Raw genomic sequence first — 22,797 nt, 5'->3', positions numbered from 1 at the left:
AATATAAGCTTAATGATAGGATTGGTCAAGTGCGGAATGATTAAATATATTATAATGAATACAGTGTATACAACAATGCAACATTTTATCTATTGAAAGTGTGTGACATATTGACGTTTTCAAGGCAGTAACATTTAATAAACAATGATGTTTTTTTTTCTATGTTTCAGAACAATACCGATACGAGACAGTATACGCTTGCGAAGGTAAAACCTTAAAAATCGAATGCAAGAGTGGTGAGGTGATCAAGCTGATCAGGGCCAATTATGGACGGTTCTCAATCACAATTTGTAACGATCACGGAAACACCGATTGGAGCGTCAACTGCATGTCGCCAAAATCACTCCGTGTACTCCACAGCAGGCAAGTATTTGATTTCGTTATTTTTATGCTTTGCGTGTTGAGGGTTAAGTCATTCGGGGTCAATGTTTATTTGCTATCTAAATTGACTTGTCTTTGTACCATCTAAATATTTGTTAATCGTGCAGGGGAAGCGGAAAGTGTGCGAGGAATTAGCTTGACGCTGAAATCGTGTATTTGTTTTGCTGCTAGTTGTTGGAAAGTTATCAACTTTCTGACGATTCTCAGCTGTTCCATTATATTACTTCCAGTTAAGTTGAACCCAACACAAAATCCATCGATTTTACCGATAAGAATGATCGAACATTTTTTACACTTAATTAGACAAAAGCTATTAGTGTATTGTTGATAAAAACAATTTAAATCATATATAAAAAATAACAACGTACATTATATCACTTATGTTTGATGTTATATAGAAACTAATTTACATACAATTAATATTATTGCAATAATAATCATTTTCAACAATTATTCTTAAAATATTAATAAAGTTAAATAACTTGAATTCAATAAATATATATAAAACAATAGAAGTGTACAAATTATTCAAACGTATATTATTACTGCTGATTTCTAATTGTTATTTCTATTGTTATTACTTTTATCTTATTTTCCTTTCTTTAGATTTCTCAGATTCACATAAAACACATAAAATAAAATCATAAATAAATTTACTGACGGAGAAATTAGACGGGAAAATAGAGAGCTACTATCTTAAAGATCGAAGAGTAGAATAAATAAATAAAGAACAATGCATTCTTGTTTAAAAATTTAGATAAAGAAGTTAATCCTTTACATATATATTTTAGGTAAAAATCTGTTTAAAACATAAAGAGTATATGAATGCATAAACAAAGTAATAAAAATATGCAACAGTTAAAAAGACACTAACTACGTAATTTGCATAGATTTAATAAATGGATAAATTAAAGTAATTATTATCGTTAATTTTGTAAAATTTTAAAGTATTGAAAATTCTAAGTGCTTAACAGTTAATGCACTAAGATCAATTATTTTTATTATTTAATTTTTAGACCTAAATTTTGAAGAATCATTAGTTCATTTAATAATTTTAAATATATTCCTTCAATGTTATACATTACAGTGTTCGTTATTGTTTTAATATACATACTAAATTCAAATATCAATTTCAATATTGTTGTAGTCACATATTCCTTGTTGTAATATACAAACATGTACTACTTCATTTATTATTCCATATTTATGGTTATAACGTAAAAGTAAAGAAAGATCATATAATAGTTTAGAAAAAGTTCCGCTACCATTTTGATTACGCGCCATCTTGGTTATGTGATGTTAGATAAGTTTCGCTTTAACCATTATGTTGTATCGACGTCCAAATTTTATTATGGATAAATATACGCCATAAGAACGAGCAGAAATAATGCCAATATTTATTGAAAATAGTCATTCCATTATTGTCACTCAGGGGAAATTGCGTCAAAAATATCCTAATCGTCCAGTGACTCGCAAAACCACAATTTATCGTTTACATGCGAATTTTCGAAACTACGGTATGACAGCAGTTGTCTTCCTCGTTCTGGAAGACAACGGACGTCTCGTAACGCTGAAAATGTAGCTCTGGTGCGCGATAATGTTGCAGAGTCATTTACACAGTTAAACATTTCTGCGCGTAGTTTAAGGCAAATTTTGAAAACTGTTTTAAAAATGTTCCCGTACAAAATTCAATTGGTCAAAAAATTGCTACCGAGAGATCCTGATCAACAAGTTAAGTACAGTAATGCAATGCTAAGTCTTTCTGGTGAAATTAAAGATTTTTCATCTAAACTGATAATGAGTGATGAAGCCCAATTTGTTCTCAGTAGCCACGTCAATAAACAGAAAAGTCGGTTTTGAAGAATCCTCAATTAATTCCTGAAACATCATTGCATCCACTAAAAACAACTGTATGGTGTGGTATTCATGCTGGAAACATCATTGGTCCCTATTTGTTTGAAAATGACCAAGGTCTTGCAGTTACTGTTACTGCTGAACGGTACCAAGACATGATTCGAAATTTTCTTGTGCCTGAAATGGAACAGCAAGGACTAGAGGACACGTGGTTTCAGCAAGATGGGACCACAGCACACACAGCTGCTTCAATAATTCAATTATTGAATGACGTTTTTCCAAGAAGACTAATTTTGCGAAGTGGCGATTTTATATGGCCAGCCAGATCTCCGGATTTAACAGCACCAGACTTTTTTTATGGGGTTTTTTAAAATTAGAAGTTTATGTGAATAAGCTCCAAATGATTCAACATCTTAAAGACAATATTCGTCACGAAATTGAAGAAATTCAGCCTCAGATGTTGCAGGATGCCATGAAAAATGTCTTGAAAAGAGCCGAAAATTGCATAGCGAATCGCGGTCACCACTTAGCCGATATAATTTTTCAATCATAACGGAAAAATAATGTAAAGACCAAATATACTTTCTATGAAAAGCAAACTTACTTGTCTTTTCTTTGAGCAAAGTTATAGGCAATCAAAATGGTAACGGTAGCCACATCGTATACTTATATTTGATGTTGGACAATTATGAAAATAATGTTAATTATAATATTATGTTATATGTTCAGCGGTGTAGTATTTTAAACTTATCAATACTTTTTTGTTATTGAAACTTAACGGAGATTAGAGTTAATTAATTGCAATTTAAAGAAAGTTAACGACTGTTAGTTATTGGGATAGTTTGTATATATTTAAATATGTTTTAATATACAAAAATTATATTATTTTAATTAATATTATATGTCAAATATATTTCTGATCTCATATTGAAGATATTATCAAAACGAGTTTTAGTAGCATAACATATCATTCATAAATGATTCTCTTTACTTTATCATGCGAGAACAATACTGGGCGATCACTAGTATTCATAAATAAACGCTATTGTTACGATCTAAACATTAATGTCAATAGATTTAATTCAAAACTTTATTTTGAAATATTGTGTATATTTTTATTTTTCAAAATAATATAATTTTAAAAACTATTATCATCTTCTGGTATCTTCATTCTTTTTATGAAATCAGCGTTAATAAAAAATGAAAATCGGAAGCCGCAATATCTGGCAAATATGAGGTTTGTGCTGTTTGTTTCTGCTTGTATTGAAACAATTTTCTTTCAGTTCTAGACTCAAAAGCTTTTATTCCAATACCTAAGAATATGTTAATAATGATGGACGCCATAGCCAATGTCAGAAATTCCTCAAAATTGATGCATAATCCTTATAATAAAAATAAACGTAATTTTAAAGAGAATTCCATTAGTTTTGTGTTTCCAGAACATCAATGTTTCCAGAGAATTGACGGTTTACCACATGATGCTTTTCTCAGCTTAAACCATGTATGTATTATATGTAACAAACATATAATAACGGCATGTTTACTACAAATCATTCAGGCGTTTATAAAATTAAATATAACTCAGTAAGTGAGTGAAACGATGAAATTTTGGTAGGGTCTGATATGGTGGAGAAATATCTCCAGTAGGCGAATAAAAGAATTCGGGAGAAAATAAATGGCAAGCTCTAAATTACATCCTGCAAAATACAGGGCTTGAAGTAAAGTATGATTTAGAATAAAATTATGAATTGTATTGTAGGAGAGATACGAATGTTTTCTGATGATTTCGGTAATGTTTGTAGAGATAGTAAACGAGAATGTGTTCTTTTTAGTTTTATACGGACGATTTATTTTAACCACTATTAATGCGATAACATATTAATTATTTTATCTGTTTTTTAATCAAATTATCATAATTATTTTATGTAATACGTAATATCTACCTAATAGTAATATTTATGTGAAAACTAATATTCCACAAACTGTGAAGTTAAATCATTTTTACTTATAATTGCAATGTGAAAGTATTGACAAATATAAAGTTATGTGTAAAGTTATGTTAGATAAGATTATGTATTAATAATATTATACTTCTAATAATAATATTATACATTAATATTATACATTAATTAATTAATTAACGTTTAGTAGTTATTGTGGTGACGTACACAAACACATTTTTAAATGCTGTATTTTTAAATATATTTACAGTCTCTAGATTTATTTGTTTTTTCTGCCCTTTAACTATTTAATTGTTTTTATAAAAATATATTATTCTTGAATAATACATGGATGACATTATATTTCAGAATTATTAATTAATTTCAGAATATACAATATTTATAAATATGAAGCCACAATAATGCTATACATAACATAGAATATAGAGACCGTAACCAAATTTTGCGTTCCGGAACCACCAGAGCGCGCCGGGAAATTAAAAAACAAATGTTAATTAAAGAATTATAAATATGTACAAATAATGACAATTTTAAATGATAATTTAATACACTTAATTTTTATTACCACATATATGCTTAGTTCTTGAGCTTTTTGTTGTTCTTAGTATGTAGTTGAAAAAATATTTCTAATTATTTTTGGAGAATCAATTGTGGACTGAACAACTTCTTTTGATTCCAATGTTAAGGTTATATGGCTGTATTTTCCTTTTCGCTTGGTGCTCTTCCAGATTTGGAGCTATGAACATTGGGTCTGAAATACAAAGAACAAGCTTTCTCATACATATATTGTCGTTCATATTTCCTTATCATTCTTTACTTTTAACAACTTCTTGCTATATTAAGGTAAAGCATCTGCGAATATTGAAAGAATGAAAGACTAACTGTTTAAATTCTAATTAGGAATAGCATCTTGGTTAAACAGTGCTCTTCCACATTTGGATCTATGATCATTGGGTCTGAAATGCAAAGAACAAGCTTTCTCATACATACGTAGATGTACATATTTCCTTATCATTCTTAACTTTTAACAACTGAGCCATTTCTGAGCTAGCAGAATCGTTTGTATATTATAAATATTAAAATTTCTATTTAGTAATAAAATCATTATATGGTAATTAGGTTTAAAAAAAAACTAACTGTAACTAACTTTTTAAAACTTTTGTTACAAAAAATATAAATACGGTTCCAAAAGTTGATCACTAAGACCGTATCATTGTATATAGGTGCTGACTTTACAAAATTACGTATTTTATCAAGGTATTTAGTTCTAAAGTCATACAACATTCAAACAGCACATTAACTAAAGCCATTGTAAACCTAAGTACTAGCAGAAGTACCAGAAAAGACAGTAACCTTAATTGGTGACCAAGATCATGAAATTTGACACCACTTGATGTTTTTATTTAAAAGTTTTTCATTTTAATAGAAATAGTGAGTAAACGTATGTTCAAGACGTCATATATCGAAAGAAATATGATTTGTTCAAAAATAAGAAAAACTGGATATATTGTAATGAACTCGTTACATTAATTTGTATTGAGAAAATTATGTTTTTGTATATAATTTAATATTTCGATAATACAACGTGGGGCAAAAGACCATTGACGTAATTTCTGCTGAGTGACAATAATGGAACAATTATTTTCAATAAATATTGTCACTATTTCTACTCGTTCTTGTGGCATATTTATCCATAATAAAATTCATATCTACACAACACAATGGTTAAAGCGAAACAGAACTAAACGTCATACAACTAAGATGGCGCGCAATCAAAATGGTAGCGGAACTTTTGCTCCACCCTATATTATCTATATTTAATATTTTGAATTTAATTAAAAATAATTAAAAGGATTTTCAACTATTTAAGAAATATCTTCAATTTTATTTTTAAATTTCGAAAAATATCATTAAATAAACATCGATATATCGGCCAAAAATATCGATATTTTGTCGGCATCTCTGGTTTGTATATATCGAACTACAGAATACAGTTGTAAAATAATATGACTCAAACGGTTTTCAGTATATTCATTGTGTAGTGTTATAAATTTAGGACCAAAAGCTAGCTCGCGAACATAAGCGAAGATAAAGCGATGATAAAACCATTACCTGATATAAGTTTCATTCTGAATTATCTACAATCTATTGACATTTATTTTAATGAACTACCTCACTACAAACTTTCCACCTATTGCGTTTAAATTTCGATTTTTTTTTATTGGTTTAGATAATGATACCGTCTCGCTTCTGTAGGGGATTTCGCATCTATTTAAGTTTATCTTACTGCAAAAGGGACCAAAATAAAACAAAATCGTGTCTGTCAATCACGGCGAATCGAACCGATAAAGAAAAACCATCGACTTTAAATGCTGTCGCTAGTGAATTACTTTCAATAAATGGTGAAAGTAATACATTTCGACGATCAGAAATCGCTGATATCGGGAAAATCCGATTTTTTATTCCATTAATACCTATCATCGGACTTAATATGAATTTATTTATGCCATTTTCGGAGTTTTTTTGGTACCTCTTTAAATCCAAATATCGGATTGAGATGATAAAAGGCCTATAAAAGAAAATATTTTTCATAGTTTTTCGGTCCTCTTATTTTATTTCTCGAATAATACGTTCTCAGGGAAAAAAATCCATTAACTTTTATAAATGACATCCATATCTTTTTAGAGATGGATGCTGTCTTGATTGTACATTTATGTTTTTTGATCGTGTATTTCATACACACTTCATAAAATAATATTCATTGAGTTATTGTAGCTTTAAATAAAGTTTACAAAAAATATTTGGTCTTTGAAAAACATATTTAGTTTTAAAAAATATTTTATTTTTCACTATGGTTCCTTGATTAACTAGAGTTCACTAGGTATATAAAATAAATAATAACTAAAATAGATGCACTGTGTAACCTATATCCGACATTTTCATTTTACAATATTGTTTTTCGAATTTTTCGATTCTCGAGTTTAAATATCGGAAATAATTTGTTGGATAACTTGCAGAATATGTTATTTGCGTTCGTATTCTAACTACTAAGGACAACAACCTAACTCTGTACTATTATACAGGGTATAAACAAAATACTTTAAACACTTGACATATACACAATATCTATTTATTAATAAGGTGTTGAGTGAGCGTGATTAATTCGTAGTGTCTGAATAGTTTTGAACGGAATGTTGTCTCATTTTTGTACCAAAACATCTGCCAATTTCTTCATTTATGTTGGAGATGGAAATTTCCTCCTCAGTATGCTCTAAAACTGCCAAAAACGGTTCAATTATGTTGAGGTTTAACGATTGTGTTGGCAGTGAAAGATATTTGATAATATTCTGATGCTCTTCAAACTAACATTGAACCTTTTTGGCTATGTGTATGGATTATTATCTTGGAGTATGGTAGCGTTTAGCAACAGCTAAATCATAACGGAACCTCCACCATGCTTGACTGTATGAAGCAGGCAGTCCGGATTGTAGGCTTCTTCTTCTTCACAAGGAAAACGATGATTCATCGGACCATACCCCATTTTTCCAATGTGTCTGATCATTGACAATTTTATAACTTTAACAATTGGGTTTATTATTCCGTTTATTAATCTCCCTGGAGTTCAACACAGTTATTTTAGTGATTTTCTGTTGGTGGCACCGTTACTATTTCTTCATTCAACAAAAAACGTTTTCCACTGATGAATTTTTCGAGAAGTGAACAGTCAAAAGTCAGAGGTTAATTCTGACGAATATGGTTGATTTGTACTTAAATTAGAGATCATGCGTTGTCTTCATTGTGAGAACATATTATATTATATCCTCATTTATTAAAATTAATTATGTAACGACTATCAACTTATATTCAATTTTGATAGTTTAAATGATCCAGATACCTCCTAGTTTACTCTCGTAAAAAGTCTTACGTATTGCAGACCGTATCAATATTTATTTTATTTTTACATGAAACCAATCTTTTTACTTCCAATCATCAAGTTTCTGGGTTTTATAATCGTTGCACTTAGCCCTTATATGATTGTTAGCTTTGTGGAGCTCCCAGCATACAGTTTTTGTCGTAATAGTGTTACACAACTGATTGTTGAGTTCTACTATCACCTCCCATCAAAATTTCATAAAAAAACTGTTTTACTATTTATTTTCAGCCCTTGTATAAAGATATATAATCAAATAAATAAAATATATAACAGCATAAATAAAATAACAACAAAAAAACACTTAACTGTAATATTATTTTTTACGTTTAATTAAATATATAAGGAAATATTATTTTACTTTCTTGATATTATGAAAACGAATACAAGGTAAAATAAAGGGCTAAACAACAACATACAATTTATATTCAAATATATTTATTAATGACGATAAAAGCTATCTATTCAATGAAGCAAAAAAACTGAAAGAACATCAGAGAGATGTTTTTGTAGGCTTAATTTATTTTTGATGTTACTATTTTCATATTCAAATAAGAATTTAAATGTTGTTCAATTACATTTACGATTTATTTTATTGAATAAATAATTATTATACGGGTATTTTATCATTATTTTATGTCGACAAGAAACAGAAATTGTATTTCTCTAAATACTTTTAAATTATTTAATACAATTATCGTAAAAGTTAGGCTTAACATTTGAAACCTGACCTTAAGAAGATTTAAATCATTTGAAAATCAAAACAATTTCATAAATCATTTTGAAACTATAAATAATAGTAATATAATTTCAGTAAACAGTAAGAAACACATATTTGAATATATTAATACTTTTTTTATATTTTCAACTATATTATTATATTTCAACTACATTTCAAATATTATATATATATATATATATATATATATATATATATATATACATATATATATATATTTTTTTTTTTTTATTATTTAAAAATGCCGGCTTGGTGGCGCAGTGGTAAAGGCGATGGAACAGTCCTCCTACTGTTGCGATAGCCGCGGGTTCGAATCCTGCTGGGGCATGGTCGTAAATTTATGTTTGAGATTGTTTAAAATTTGCGAATGTTCTAGATAACAGTGTAAAATCCGACAAGGAAAATGATCCCAGTCACGCCAGTAACCAGGCTGGGTAAGACCGGATGTCTTCTGGGATGATTTCTAAAGTTGGTCACTCGCCAGTCGATAGATAGGCTTTAATGCTGAGGACTGTGGTTCGGAGCCCACGTTAAACTGTAGGTCCAGTCCAGATAAACCCATAGTTGGTAAAAGGAGACTTTAAAATATATATTTAAAAAAAATTAAAAATTTATTGGATTTTTTAAGTACTTTTTCAAACACTAAAAATAATTTAAAAATATATCTAAATATTGACGTTATGTATATGGATAGAGATGTTTATTTTGCAATTTAATATAAAATGAATAGCGTATTGTTTAAGCTAGTTGAAAAAAATGTTCGATCATGCGGTATCTGGTTTATTGCCTATATATTTATAGCGTAGCATTGCAATTTACCACTAATAACAGTCGATGAATTTCAATGCATTGCATAAATATTGGGGATTATAAGCTTTTTGTACTACCCTTCCCAAAAACTAAACCTTTTATCATGTATTTCATTTCAATATAATTTAACACGCACATTTGAAATAATTGAAATAATTTTAAATTCCAATTATCACGTCACATTTTTTTTTTTTTGGTAGAACTTTTCAATATATGCAGTTTTTGAGTTATTGGTTTAAGCTTTGCGGTTACCCGAATAATACCGGATTTAGTTATCGATTGTTTAATTATTTATTTTTGAGCAGTGCTATTTTGTTCGGTTCATATATATTCTATTGAATTACTACAACAAGCGGATAGCATTAGGTAACGGGAATTTTTCCAAACGAACGTGTGTGCACACACAGCGAAAATGAAATTATTAATTTCCAATCAATTATTTTATAGTTTCCACCGATAATAGGTTGAATAAAAAGCCGAAAAATACAGGAATGTCCGTCTAATCGATACCAATTTTTCGAATGAAAAATGGAAAATCTTACTTATAAATGGTTTTAACTTTTTTTATTCATTTAGGTAAAAGTTTTGTGATGTTTTCAGGATATATTCGTTTTTTTTTTATTGAAAAGAATATATTTTTATCATGGATCAAAAGAAGTAGTTAAATTTACAGCCATATTCTCAAACTGATTTTCCTCAAAAGCTTTGCAGGATATTTCAACATTTTTTGTTATTGTTCTCCAAGTTAAATTGATACCAACCAACTTTTACATGATTGAAATGACGTAGGAAATTAATATCGTGTCACCATAGGTCAGTAATTCATCAAACAAAAAAAACATCACTGTTTCAATTTCCAATTATTTCATAATGCTTCTTAGCTTATAATGCAATTAAATACTCAACAGTATTTTATTTAACTTCAAGCCAATCTTTAAAACCGCTGTGTTCTAATATGTTAATCTTGAATGTGCTTATCAATATCAGCTCTTTCCTTTAATTAGTTAGATTAATTAATTAATGTTCTAGGTTGTTCAATAAGTTTGTTTATTCGATAAGAAAAATATCACGGTTGTATAACTTTAGAATTTTGTTTTATTATTTCGTATAATCTTCTTGAAGCTCAACACAGTTGTTTTAGTGATTTTCTGTTGGCGATACGGTTACTATCTCTTCGTTCAATAAAAAAACATTTTCCACTCATGCATTTTTCGAGATGTGAACAGTCAAAAGTCAGAGGGAGTTAATTCTAACGAATATGGTTGATTTGTACTTAAATTAGAGATCATGCGTTCTCTCGATTAAAAATGTTGTTCTTTTGTAAATCATATAATTTCTCACGAGTTTCTATACCCAACTGGTCCAAAATTCACATGCTAATATCTTCATTGTGAGACCATATTTTATAATACCCTCATTATCTCAAATTTATTATGTGACAACTATCAAATTATATTCAATTTTAATAGCTTAAATGATCTAGAGTAAACTGTGTAGCTCATATAGCAACAGTCCAAGTACCTCGTAGATTACCATCGTATATTGTAAAAAGTCTTACGTGTTACAGACCGTATCAATATTTATTTTATTTTTACTTGAAACCCGTTGTTAATTACGCTAATTGTTCTAAATATGCATATTCGGTTTCGTTTTCTTTGTGGATAGTTTAAACTCCACTGTATTAAATATTAACGACACATACTTCTTCGTTAAGTGAACGTAATTTGTGTTGAACTATCTCGTGTGACTAAATAGTTGATACATTGTGGTCAAAGAGCAGTACATGTGCTGTTAATTACTTGGTTAAAGCGACAATGTTGTAAAAAATTGATGGCACTAATGTTTACTTGCGGAATTGTAATGATACGCTTCGAAAATGAAAATACTACTTTATTCGTTCCATTTAAAGACCAGATATGTCGTAAATTTCAGGATTGGTTGTATTTTGACAGTGTGCATACTTCCTTACTTCATTGGATTTGTCTCATCGAGTTGTTTCCGTTTGTTTTGGTAGATTTTTGTTTAAGTCCCTGTCACGTTGTTGAATCTATTGAAGTTATTTTCATGATAATTGGTGATTGATCGGCTTGATTGGTGCACTGGTAAGGGTGACAGGACGGTCCTCCTACTGTTGCTATAGTCGCGGGTTCGAATTCTGCTGGGACACAGTCGTAAATTCATGTTTGTGATTGTCCTTAGGCAATAGTGCAAAACCCTACAAGGAAAATGATCCCAGTCACGCCAGTAACCAGGCTGGATAATGCCAGATGTCTTCTGGGATGATATGTACTGGGATATATATAAAAATATATATTTCAAAGTCTTTTTTACCAATGAGGGTTTATCTGGACTGGACATACTGCTTAACGTAGGCTTTGAACCACATTCCTAGGTTTTAAGCTTACTGATATGCTAGTGACCAATTTAGAGACCATCCCAGAAGACATAGGATCTTACCCAGCCTGGTTACTGGCGTGACTGGGTTGGTTATTCATTGTCGGATTTTACACCGTTGTCTAGAGATATTTACAGTTACAATCTCAAATATAAAGTACTTCCATGCCATCAAACCCGCGACCCCGCATATCTAGTTTATTGATAAGCACATTATGATTATTAAAATCCTCTTTAATTTTCAATTTTAATTTAAATATATATTTGAAGTAAATTGCGTTTGTTTACGTTATATGCAATGTATTTGGAATGAAAAAAAACGCTGTCCTTATTTGTATTATTAGGATGTTGAAAGTTCTACTACAAAAAAGACGTGATTTTATGGAAACTATTAAGTTTTTCTTTATCTATGTGAATAATTGAAACCGTATAATTATTAATCAGTGTGGGAGCACAGGTATTTTATGTGCTTTTTTGTTTCTGTCAATATAGTATGTTAACTTTAAAATACCAAGCGAGTTTTTCGTCGTTTGCCTTTAAAATAAAACCGGGTTCACTCATTCATTAATTTTTTTTTGTTTGTTTCGCTCGTTTACTTTTACCCGAGGTTTTTTTTAATATGTAACAGCATGGTATTTACCTTTTTATAAAGTCTAGAATGCCACGACGAAAAGTGGACATTTCTTGCTGGTTAAAAAATTGTTGCAATCATTTTGTTGGGGCTTGAGGATTTCACCGAAACCATCTCACTTATTCATACAGAAAAAGCTTATATGTCTCGCTTAGTGTGCAGGCAAAGTGTTTTAATCCTTATTTTCCATCTCGGATGTAAATTTTGGGAATAGATTTCCATTTGTACTTTAATACATAACCTATACCATATTTAGACAAATGCTAAGCGTATTTAAAACTTAGAAAAATGTTTGGTAGTGTTATAAATTTATCTTGAAATGAGGTGCTAACCGCATTTTCATGTTTAAATTGCCAAAATTGAAAATCTATTTAAAAAAATATGTATATATATATATATATATATACAATGTTGAATTAATAACAAAAGTTTAATAATAAATACCTATACATATTGCGATATTTTATTTTAATATAATATATGTTCTTAAATATTGAGTTTATTAGGTACCTATGTTATATGAGAATAAGATATCGAAAAAAACTATTTTATTTATTAATTAATATGATGGAATTTTGGTAATACTATTTATATATATTTTTATTTATATGAAAATATATTGTCAACATAGAATATTAGGTTATTATAAATATTCTGTCGACAAGAAATGAAAATTTTGTTTCTTGTAAGTACTCAATAAAATTATCGTAAGTATAGGGTTTGAATTTGAAAACTGACTTAAATTTGAAACTATAAATAATTGTTCTTATTAAATAGGTAAAGAAAACAAAGAAACAAGAAGCATGTCCAAAACTGTTAATAATTTGTATATGGTTGATATGATATTGAATTTTTTAAATATTTTTTCAAACACTAAAAGTGTTTTGAAAATATATAGAAATATCAATGTTTTGTGTATATATTTTAAACTATAACAAGTAGAAATGTTTTATTTTGCAATTTAATATAATATGAATAAAATGAATGAAGTTCCTAAATATTCAGTTTATTAGGTACCTGTAATATTTTTAGTATTATTTATTATAGCAATCTAGTAAATTAATACTAATAAGCTATTTGGTTTTATCCTAATTTCATACCGTTTTAGAATCAAAAAGTACTTATTCTACGATAGACACTTTGGGCTTAACATATATGTTACCGTTTTTAACATGCACATAGTTTTACTTGATAACTTCGCTGAATTAAATTGTTTTACTCTCTTTAATCTTCTGACTAAGCCACCATTATCTAGGAGCTGAATAACATCAACTTCTATGTGCTGATGGAGTCTCGTTCATGTCTTTGGGTATAGTCCTTGATAACATTTTCGATACTTTCTACCTCCAGGTCCTTAAGCAGATTGTCGTTACGAATATGTATGGAGATTAACAATACCTCGCAGTACTTTGTCTTAGAATCTTGGTATGACATTTCTATTGCTTTGGCTGGTAGAACCCCAGACCATAACTTATGGTGTTGAACACCATAAGTCCACACTGATTTCAAGACTTGTTGGTAAGTCAAAACCTTATTATATACTGACAGGGCTGAATCAATCTAATAACCTGTAAATTTTTTGTCTTCAGCTTGAGTTCTTCACATATTTTTAACATATAGCCACCTTTTTTTGAGTTTAACATCAAAGGCCATACCAAGATATTTGGCTGTCTTTCCATACGGGAATACTTGCTGATTTATATATACTGGCTTGTGTTGTTATTTCGAAAGGCCAAATTGCCGTGTGATCTGCAGCATTTTCATTGAATGTAAGCAAGTACCGAGTGTACAGCAGATAAAGGACTGGTCCCATTACACTTCCCTGTGGTACATCTTCTATTTTTCTCATGTCAGAGTAGGCATCTTCTTGTTTCAGTCAGTTATATATGACTCTCACCTGTAATATCAGAACAAAATATCGAGAAAAACCTAGTATTTTATTTTATTTATTAATTAATATGGTGAGGTGTTAGTGATAATATTTCTATTTTTTTTTTCATATTAAAACACGTTTTAATACGACTATCGTGTTGAAAATTAGTTTAGGTAAATCGGTTATTAAAATAATTGGTGTTTTAATTGAAATAATTAAAAACAATTACGTCGCCTTAATATCGTAGAAAGTCGTAGTTTATTTTTTAGTTCTAGTTTTGAAATGGCTAATATTAATGTGATTTATGCGACTCTTACTATTTGCATAATAATTTGATGAATTTCATCTAAATATTATATTTGATGAGTCACTTCTATCATAAAAATAAAAATTAATTAAATAATAAAGGTATTCATCGTGGAATAATAGTTTATTTCAAGCTTTTCCTGTATTTTCTAGTAATTTTATTTTCTTGGTATGTAGCGTGTCTATTTCTAGTTAATAATTTAATTTTTCTCACGATATCTCAAATTTCCCTGGTCTTATTTCAAATTATCTTTTCTCGGTAGTAACAAGGGTTATATAGTTTAATATATAACGAGTCTATATTTCAATTTTGTGTAGTACTACTTAGTTTCAGTATCTTAAAGGCCAGAAATGACATTTAAAACGTCTTGATCATATCAGCACGCATTGAAATCCCTTGTCCGAGGTGTTATACTGTCAAAGATATCACATTACGTTTTCCTTGAAAGCTTATATGAATTATATGTTGAAAAAATATTTCTACTACTGCTTGGGGGACGATTTTTTTTCGAAATATTTTAATTTTCTCTCCGGAATTAGCATTTAGTGAGATAAATAGTTTGGAAAATAGATCGTCAAGGTAATTGACACTTTAATTGAACTAACGAAGAAAAATGAGTTTTCTCGGGCATTACAGAAAGTTTTTTTTAATATAAAAAGTTTTGAGACTCGCTGTACTTTCGTTGTGAAATGGCTGCATCGTAATTTAAATTCTGAAGGTACTCTACATAATTGCTGACATTATTGGCGTTTCGAATAGTTTTTCATATTTTTTAGATTAATCTGGGAGTGGACGCTTTAACTACGATACGTTGGAACTGTCATAAATTTCTCAAACTTACTCAAAGCCATATTTTTACCTAATAAATCCTCGAGTAAGGGTTCCTATCATATAAATTGTTTTCGCAACATTTGGGACTAAGTTTAACATAGTACGAATATATAAATTTCAACAATAACACGGGCTTTTCTTCAGTTAATATATTACTAAAATTTCACAAGAGATTTTAATATAATATATATAGTTTCAGTCATAAATATTTAATATTACCATTGTTTTATACTTATTTTTTATTTACAAAAGCTCGATATAGCATTTATAACAATATATTTATTATTTTATTCAATCGTATAGTCATATATACTTTTATGTTCTTTCTTCTTTATCTTTCTATATCTTCTATATTTTCAAAATTAATTTGTTTTCCATGTTGACATATATTATTAGAATTATTTATTATAACATATCAGTTCGTTTTTTAACAGTTTAGGCACTTAATTAAATATATTTTAGATATTTTTATCAAAGCATATTTTCTGGCAATTAATAGTGAAACATATTTTCCATGTTGGTGTGGTATGGTGTCAATTTATTTACACTTATTGTGTAGATTTGTGATATTTAAGATATATCTATACTAATAATTTTAGCATAATTTTCAAACAAATATATGGATCTTTTTACAACAACAACAACGTTCTTAGATCCTCAACACTATGAGACATAATTGCAGATTATAAAATATATTAATAAATTTTTTTTAATTTAATGAAAATCATTTTCTATAAACACGTTTTTTAAGAAGAATCAGAAGCCAGAGCGAGGTAAATATAGCAATTATTCGGGTTGTTAAATTAGTTATTACAATTCGTCGATGAATGATTTTAGTGATGTTATTGAGTTGAGTGGGTAGATGCGTTATCTTGATGCAAATAGTTTGTTGGGAACTTTATAGCATTCATTATATTTGGGCCAGAACTGCTTAATTATTTTTAGTGTTAATTTGGTAAAAAATATTAATAAAATAGGAGTAAAGAATTGTAACTAGAATATATAAAAATGGTCATTTTTTAATTTGTTTTGTAGAAATAATGAATCAATAAATAACATTTGGATGAAATTCGATCTAAAATTGAATTAAAATTGAAATAAATTATACAAATGTCCATATTTTCTAGATAATTCCGTATAGTTCCGAGAATCTTATCGACCCAAAACACAAAATGAAGTGATATGTGTCCGTATTTTCTAGTTAGTCGAATTCGCCGAACATAATCAAGGAAAGTTTCCATTGTAATACGTTAAGAGTACTAGTTCTGATTCATAAATTTCCTTTGAAATTACACAAAGCGTTATTTTTACCTAATAAATCCTTGTCCTTATCAAGCAAATTGTTTTCCCAACATTTGGGACGAAGTTTAGTTTGAAATGAATATATTAATTTGAACAATAGTGTCCCGCCACTTGAAACATTAATATTTTAATAATTATTACGAAGGGTATTTTGTAAATTATGTTTTGTATACAGCGTAAAAACTTTTGTATTGTGCTTTAGTATAGTCTGTGAGATCGAATTTTAACATCCATATATTTATTTACATTTACATGACGATTTAATCTGTTTACAGATATTTTGCTCAACATAAATTATCAAAATGGCTTACGATTACATATATAGTACATAGTTCACTTTAAAACTAAAATTATATTAAAAATTTAACGATTTTAGGTATATTTTACTCAATATAAAGTCTAGTGCTGAGGCTGTGCCATACTATTTTTATTATTTTTAGTTATTCAATAACTAGGAGATTTTAACATCTGTGTAGCAGCATCTTTACAAGTTTACAACGCTTTTAATGTAAACTATATGATTGAAAATATAAACTAATCCGAAAGCTATTAAAATCTCACAGCAAAGTTATACAACACTTTCTTAGTGACTTATATGCCGTCGTTGTCAGTCTTAAACCATTTTTGTGTATTTTGGTTCATGTGAAGAGCAGCAAATGTGAAAAGTATCTTCAAGGTGGGCCCGTTATTCTCCAATGGTCTTTATTCTTCATTCCTTATTGAAACAAATGATGCATGTGCCGAGTCAAATATAGTGCTAGGTTGAAAACTACTGCCAATTTTTATAATTCTGAAACATGTTTAGCACAAAATTTAATGTAATTTGACCATTTTATGTGAAGGCTTTGAAAGACATCAACAAACACACTTTGTAGTCAAGCCTGCCCATTCTGCTACTGAAGCAACGTCACAAGACGATTTAAAGAATTAAGAGTTATTGAATAAATGTCCTCTTCTCAGGTGCTTTCTTTCAACACCAATATTGTTAACAATTATTTCCCCAAAAAATTTGACTTTCAGTGTCCAAAACTTTATGGTATAGCAAGGCGCCTTTTGTAGAATTTTCAACAAAGTACTTTTGATGTCAGCAGCTAAAATTTAAATTGTTCATTTCTACTTATTAATTAATTCCTTTTAACAATTTACTTAATTTATTATTTAACCAAAATTTTGAATTCCTCTTACCAACAAACCTTGAGTTGAAATTATAGCATTATTTTCCCCTCAAAAAGTGCCTTTTAACTATTAAAATAACAGCTGTAGTAGGTCATTACTTACCAAATAGTATTAGAATAGGTAGTAGCTATGTTATATTTAAAATTAGGAATTAATTTGAATATGAAGTTGATATTGAAGATTTTATCTCACTAAATATACGGATAACTAAATCTTACTTTTTTCTATTTTTATTTCAATCATAGTTTAATTATTTGGATTGATAGCTAATAAGTGAATAAATGTTATGCTATAGTTACAGATAGTAAAGTATAAAATCACTGCGCTAAAGGACATTTACTACATAACTTTTTATTAACCACTTTTTTGACGTATTTTTCCTAGTATAAATCTTTTTAACGTAATGCTTGTAGGAAACAGTAGACGTCAAATAATGACATTAAACGAAAAAGTAGAAGAAAGAAAAGGACATTTTTTAATAACGACCCATGTACAACTCTCGAATATAAAAATCTTCCTTAAAAACTCTTAGAAGTTTTAAGTTCTCCTTTTTTTTCGAAAGTTCTAAGTTAAACTGACAAGTTGCAAGAAAAACTTTACTTAATTTTTTTCTACATTCATAATAGTTCAGGACGCATTCTGGTTTTAATTTATATCTCTTGACATCTATTACATTAAGTAAACTTTTACGAAAAGATTTATTTACGGTTCGTTGTTAATTCGACTTCGAAATCTAAATTTAAATTAATTGAGATGTTTTGAAATATTCTGATAGTCTGAAAAATGTCTACAAATTACTATCCATGGAATATTTATTAACTTGGCGAACTTTAAAGACTAGAAATTCTGAAGATATTTTATCCTATAATTTCTAAAGTTTAGTTTTGCGTTTAGACATCCATGTATTTGTAAATTTAAACAGTTTTGTAGTACTTTTAATTATATGTACACCATTTTGTTTGTCGGAATGTCATTAGTATCCCTAGCCGCTTCGGTTATTTACCTTTGTTTTTATCCTGTTTGTAGTTTTAATAAAATGGGCATGATGACAACAACAAAGAATCACAAAAATATTGATTTATAAAATACACTTATTTTTAAATTACAACTGTGGTTGCTGTGATTTTAGTAAAAATTCAAGCAAAATTTTGTGCTTCCAAAAAAAATCCCAATATTAAATCGACGAAACAATGATGTCACTGAACGTTTCCTAGCCGCAATTTCTACATCCCATTCAGTTCGTAGGTATACGTCTGAACTTTTTGGCGATTTTATTTGGATTATTTATCTTCTATTTCTAGTTATAAAATTGGATTTGTGTTATAACAAAAGTCCATCATCGTGTACTGCTGCACTCTTTGTATCAAATAGTGACTATCAATATAGAAAGATTAAAATTTGCAAGTAATTGAGAAGTGACGCATGATTAAATTACATATTTTATCTTTATAAGTGGTGATACCCTTTTAATATATAATGAAAGAAAATATTGGTCATTGTTTAGTTAATGTTATTTTAATAGTAAATAAAATTTTAAAAATGAATAATGTGGTCTTGATATTGATAAATGTGATAGTTGAAAATGGGAAATTGAGATTTCATTTTCTTAGAAAATACTATCAGTATAAATCTTAACAGAAAATTAATAAGTGCTGGCTCATATTGTTTAAAGAGTACCCAATGATATTACCAATTGGAAATATGAAGTCATATCAAAATTGTATCGATAGCAAAGCTTCTGTATATTTTCATGATGAAAATTTTAATATGTAGATGTAATTTGACAGGGTTATACCAAACTACAACACAAAAGTCTTGCAAACTATAAAAACACATGCAATTACAATACTTCATCAAATGCTTTTACAAAATCTGTGTTTAGATATAACAAAATTCTCTTTAGAGTCTAATTATCTTTGCAACATGAGTTTTTAAACTAGGTCTCTATTTAGTTTCTTTTACAATACTGGGCTTCACTGACAATCACTTAAGGTCATACACAATCTATATGTAAAAACTTGTTAAAATCATATTATTCAACCAGGCATATATTAATTTACCCTTATCATGGTCAAACATAATTCATCAAACTATTTCATATATGTAAATATTTGATAATATATGATATTAAATGTAATTTCCACATTATTTGGTAACTAAAACAAAAATAAAGTTATTATGGACTCATATACACAATAAATATTTGCATCAAAATTATCTTCACAGAAATAAAATACCAATGTGGAAGACATCTGCTGGTTCGTGCTTTGTAAGATTTAACCAGAGTTCTAATTTTTTCTGCCTTGGAACGAAAATACGCAACTTGTTTGGAGCTTTTACTGATATATTATTATCTTTGTTAACTACACACTATGGACGTACACTATAGTGCATAATTATCACTAGCGTTGGGAACTATCGACTGAAAACATTCGAAACAGTCGATAGTCAAAAAACTATTTTCAGTCAAATGCACGATTCGACTGTTTTTTTTTTTCAATTCGTCAGACGAAGATGTGTGAGAGAGGAAAGGACTGAGATAAATGCTTGGAGCAGTTAATTTTATATGTGCTTATATTTTCCAATAGTAGTATAAACGAGACGGAGATGTACGTATTCCTTCACGTACTAACTTTAAAAGAGAAAGGGAAAAAAACTGAATACTATTAACATGCAATTAATAATTTCATTTTAAACGAAGTAAAATTACTTTTATATTTGAATGTTCTGTAGATCTGTAAAAAGGAATGGAATTTTTCTATGGGATGAAATAATACCCCAAAAATGTTTTTTCGTATTTTAATATGTTAATTGCTATTTTGAAATAATATACTATAATAAATATAGACAATACAATAGAACTTAAACAAAACCTAAAAACTAAAGATGTACAATAACCATAAATAAAAATTAAACATACACCTAATCGTAGAAAAAAACTACTTCATGACATAATTAAAATTGATCGCATAATAACTACTAGAGCTTTTTAAATAAAGTAAATACTTATTTATTGAACATTTATTTATTTAAAATTGAGAGAGTAATTGAAATATTACCTATTATTGACATAAAAACAGTCAAAAGTATTTTACTATTTATCATTCACAATTTTAATCTTTTTACCCTATTACATTACAAATCTTGAAAAATATCGTTCCAAAATGCTGCTATATTAATATACAATATATTATTATTTACAAGCAAACTACTAAAATAATCATAAAACTATATATAATATATATAAATCTATGTGAGCATAACTTGGGTACATTTTTGTCAAGGTCACGACTATGACGACAGAGCCAGAACGTTAAAAATGTCGAATGAAACTAATAGAACCAAAAATAGTAACTAAAAGTACACGACTGAAAACAGTCACTAGTAAAAAGTGGTAAAATCGGTCGAACCAAAAATAGCGACTGAAACAGTCGATAGTAAAACGAGTCAATTACTAAACAATCGATAGTTCCCAACACTAATTATTACACTAAATTAAATAGTAACGTGTGAATAAATTGAGTGCGACCAAAACAATTACGTCACGCGCATATTTGAACTGTATTAGCGCGCATATCAAACCTCAATTTTTTTGCAGAAATATTTTGTTTTACGTTAAATGAGAATAATGCCAAACGAATACATTTTAAACAACTACAATAGAGTGATGACATATATTCAAAATATTCCGATATCTTCAAAATATTCCTGTTAAAATTGATCATAAATTAAACCATTTCGGTCTTCTGCAATCTTTTAATGCAAATTTTGTCGACTTAGTATTATATTCAGTTCGCGTACTTCCTCTTCGATAAGTTGAACTCTTATATTAAATGTATTGTAGGAGACCTTTCTAACAGAGTTAATAGTCCATGTTTAAGATCTCATTTTATGTCAATTCAATTTAAATTTAAAGAATTTACTATATAAAATCAACTAATACATAAATTAATGTTTATAGTGTTTATATTTAAGAATCGTTCGAAGAATTTTATGGCTTCGTGAAGGAAATTACGAATAAGTATATATTTATATTTACAATAGTTTTCTTTTAACGGCCTTCTGCTGGATGTGAAAAGCGTGTATTTTTACTGCACTTCCAGTAATGTAAGAATAAGAAGTAATAAACATATTCACGTTAGATTGTGCTGAGTTTTGTCTAAATATTAACCTTAGAAGATATATCCATATCTTGATGTTTGTGTGTGGTTTTTTAGTATTACAATAAAATAAGCGATTTTAATATACTCACGGGAGGTCCCCACGTAACAGTACCTTATAAATTAATTCCTTTCGTATTTCAGAAGACGAAAAACATTTTTTTCGTCCGCTGTTCGAGAGCTTATCGGTGAATCTTATCAACAATGGCGTTTAACTTAATAGTCCCACTAACTGATGAAGGAACCCATTACCTAATATTAGGTAGCCTCGCCGTTTTAGGGCCAGCTATGATACCAAAGGGCAACAACTTCGACAACAAATAATGTGTTGTTGTTGGCTTATCTCCAAGCCTATCGCATAATTTCGGAAACGTTACTATTCCGACTATTTTGATATAAATGATCTAATGGCGTCATGTGTTTAATTCCCCAGCTCGTTCCACATTA

At 28.7% G+C, this 22,797-nt stretch overlaps 1 protein-coding gene across 19 annotated transcripts in view; it reads left to right on the top strand.

The window, feature by feature from the left end:
- Cirl (Calcium-independent receptor for alpha-latrotoxin) overlaps positions 1–22,797 on the top strand; it is a 608,365-nt gene that overhangs the window by 552,642 nt on the left and 32,926 nt on the right. For all 19 annotated transcript variants that reach the window (XR_013005933.1, XR_013005931.1, XR_013005934.1 and 16 more), the window contains one exon: positions 171–363. Coding sequence is in view for 15 of the 19 variants with exons in the window: in XM_076405295.1 (XP_076261410.1) it covers positions 171–363 (193 nt within the window). In the remaining 4 variants the exon portion in view is untranslated. The remainder of the gene's footprint in view (positions 1–170; positions 364–22,797) is intronic.

The sequence above is a fragment of the Rhynchophorus ferrugineus genome, unplaced genomic scaffold, assembly GCF_030347505.1.
Source record: "Rhynchophorus ferrugineus isolate W39M unplaced genomic scaffold, kcgeb_rfMv2 rfM5, whole genome shotgun sequence".
Taxonomy (NCBI): Eukaryota; Metazoa; Arthropoda; class Insecta; order Coleoptera; family Curculionidae; genus Rhynchophorus; species Rhynchophorus ferrugineus.
Note: the sequence above shows the minus strand (reverse complement) of the source record. Positions and strands in the feature narration are given on the sequence as shown.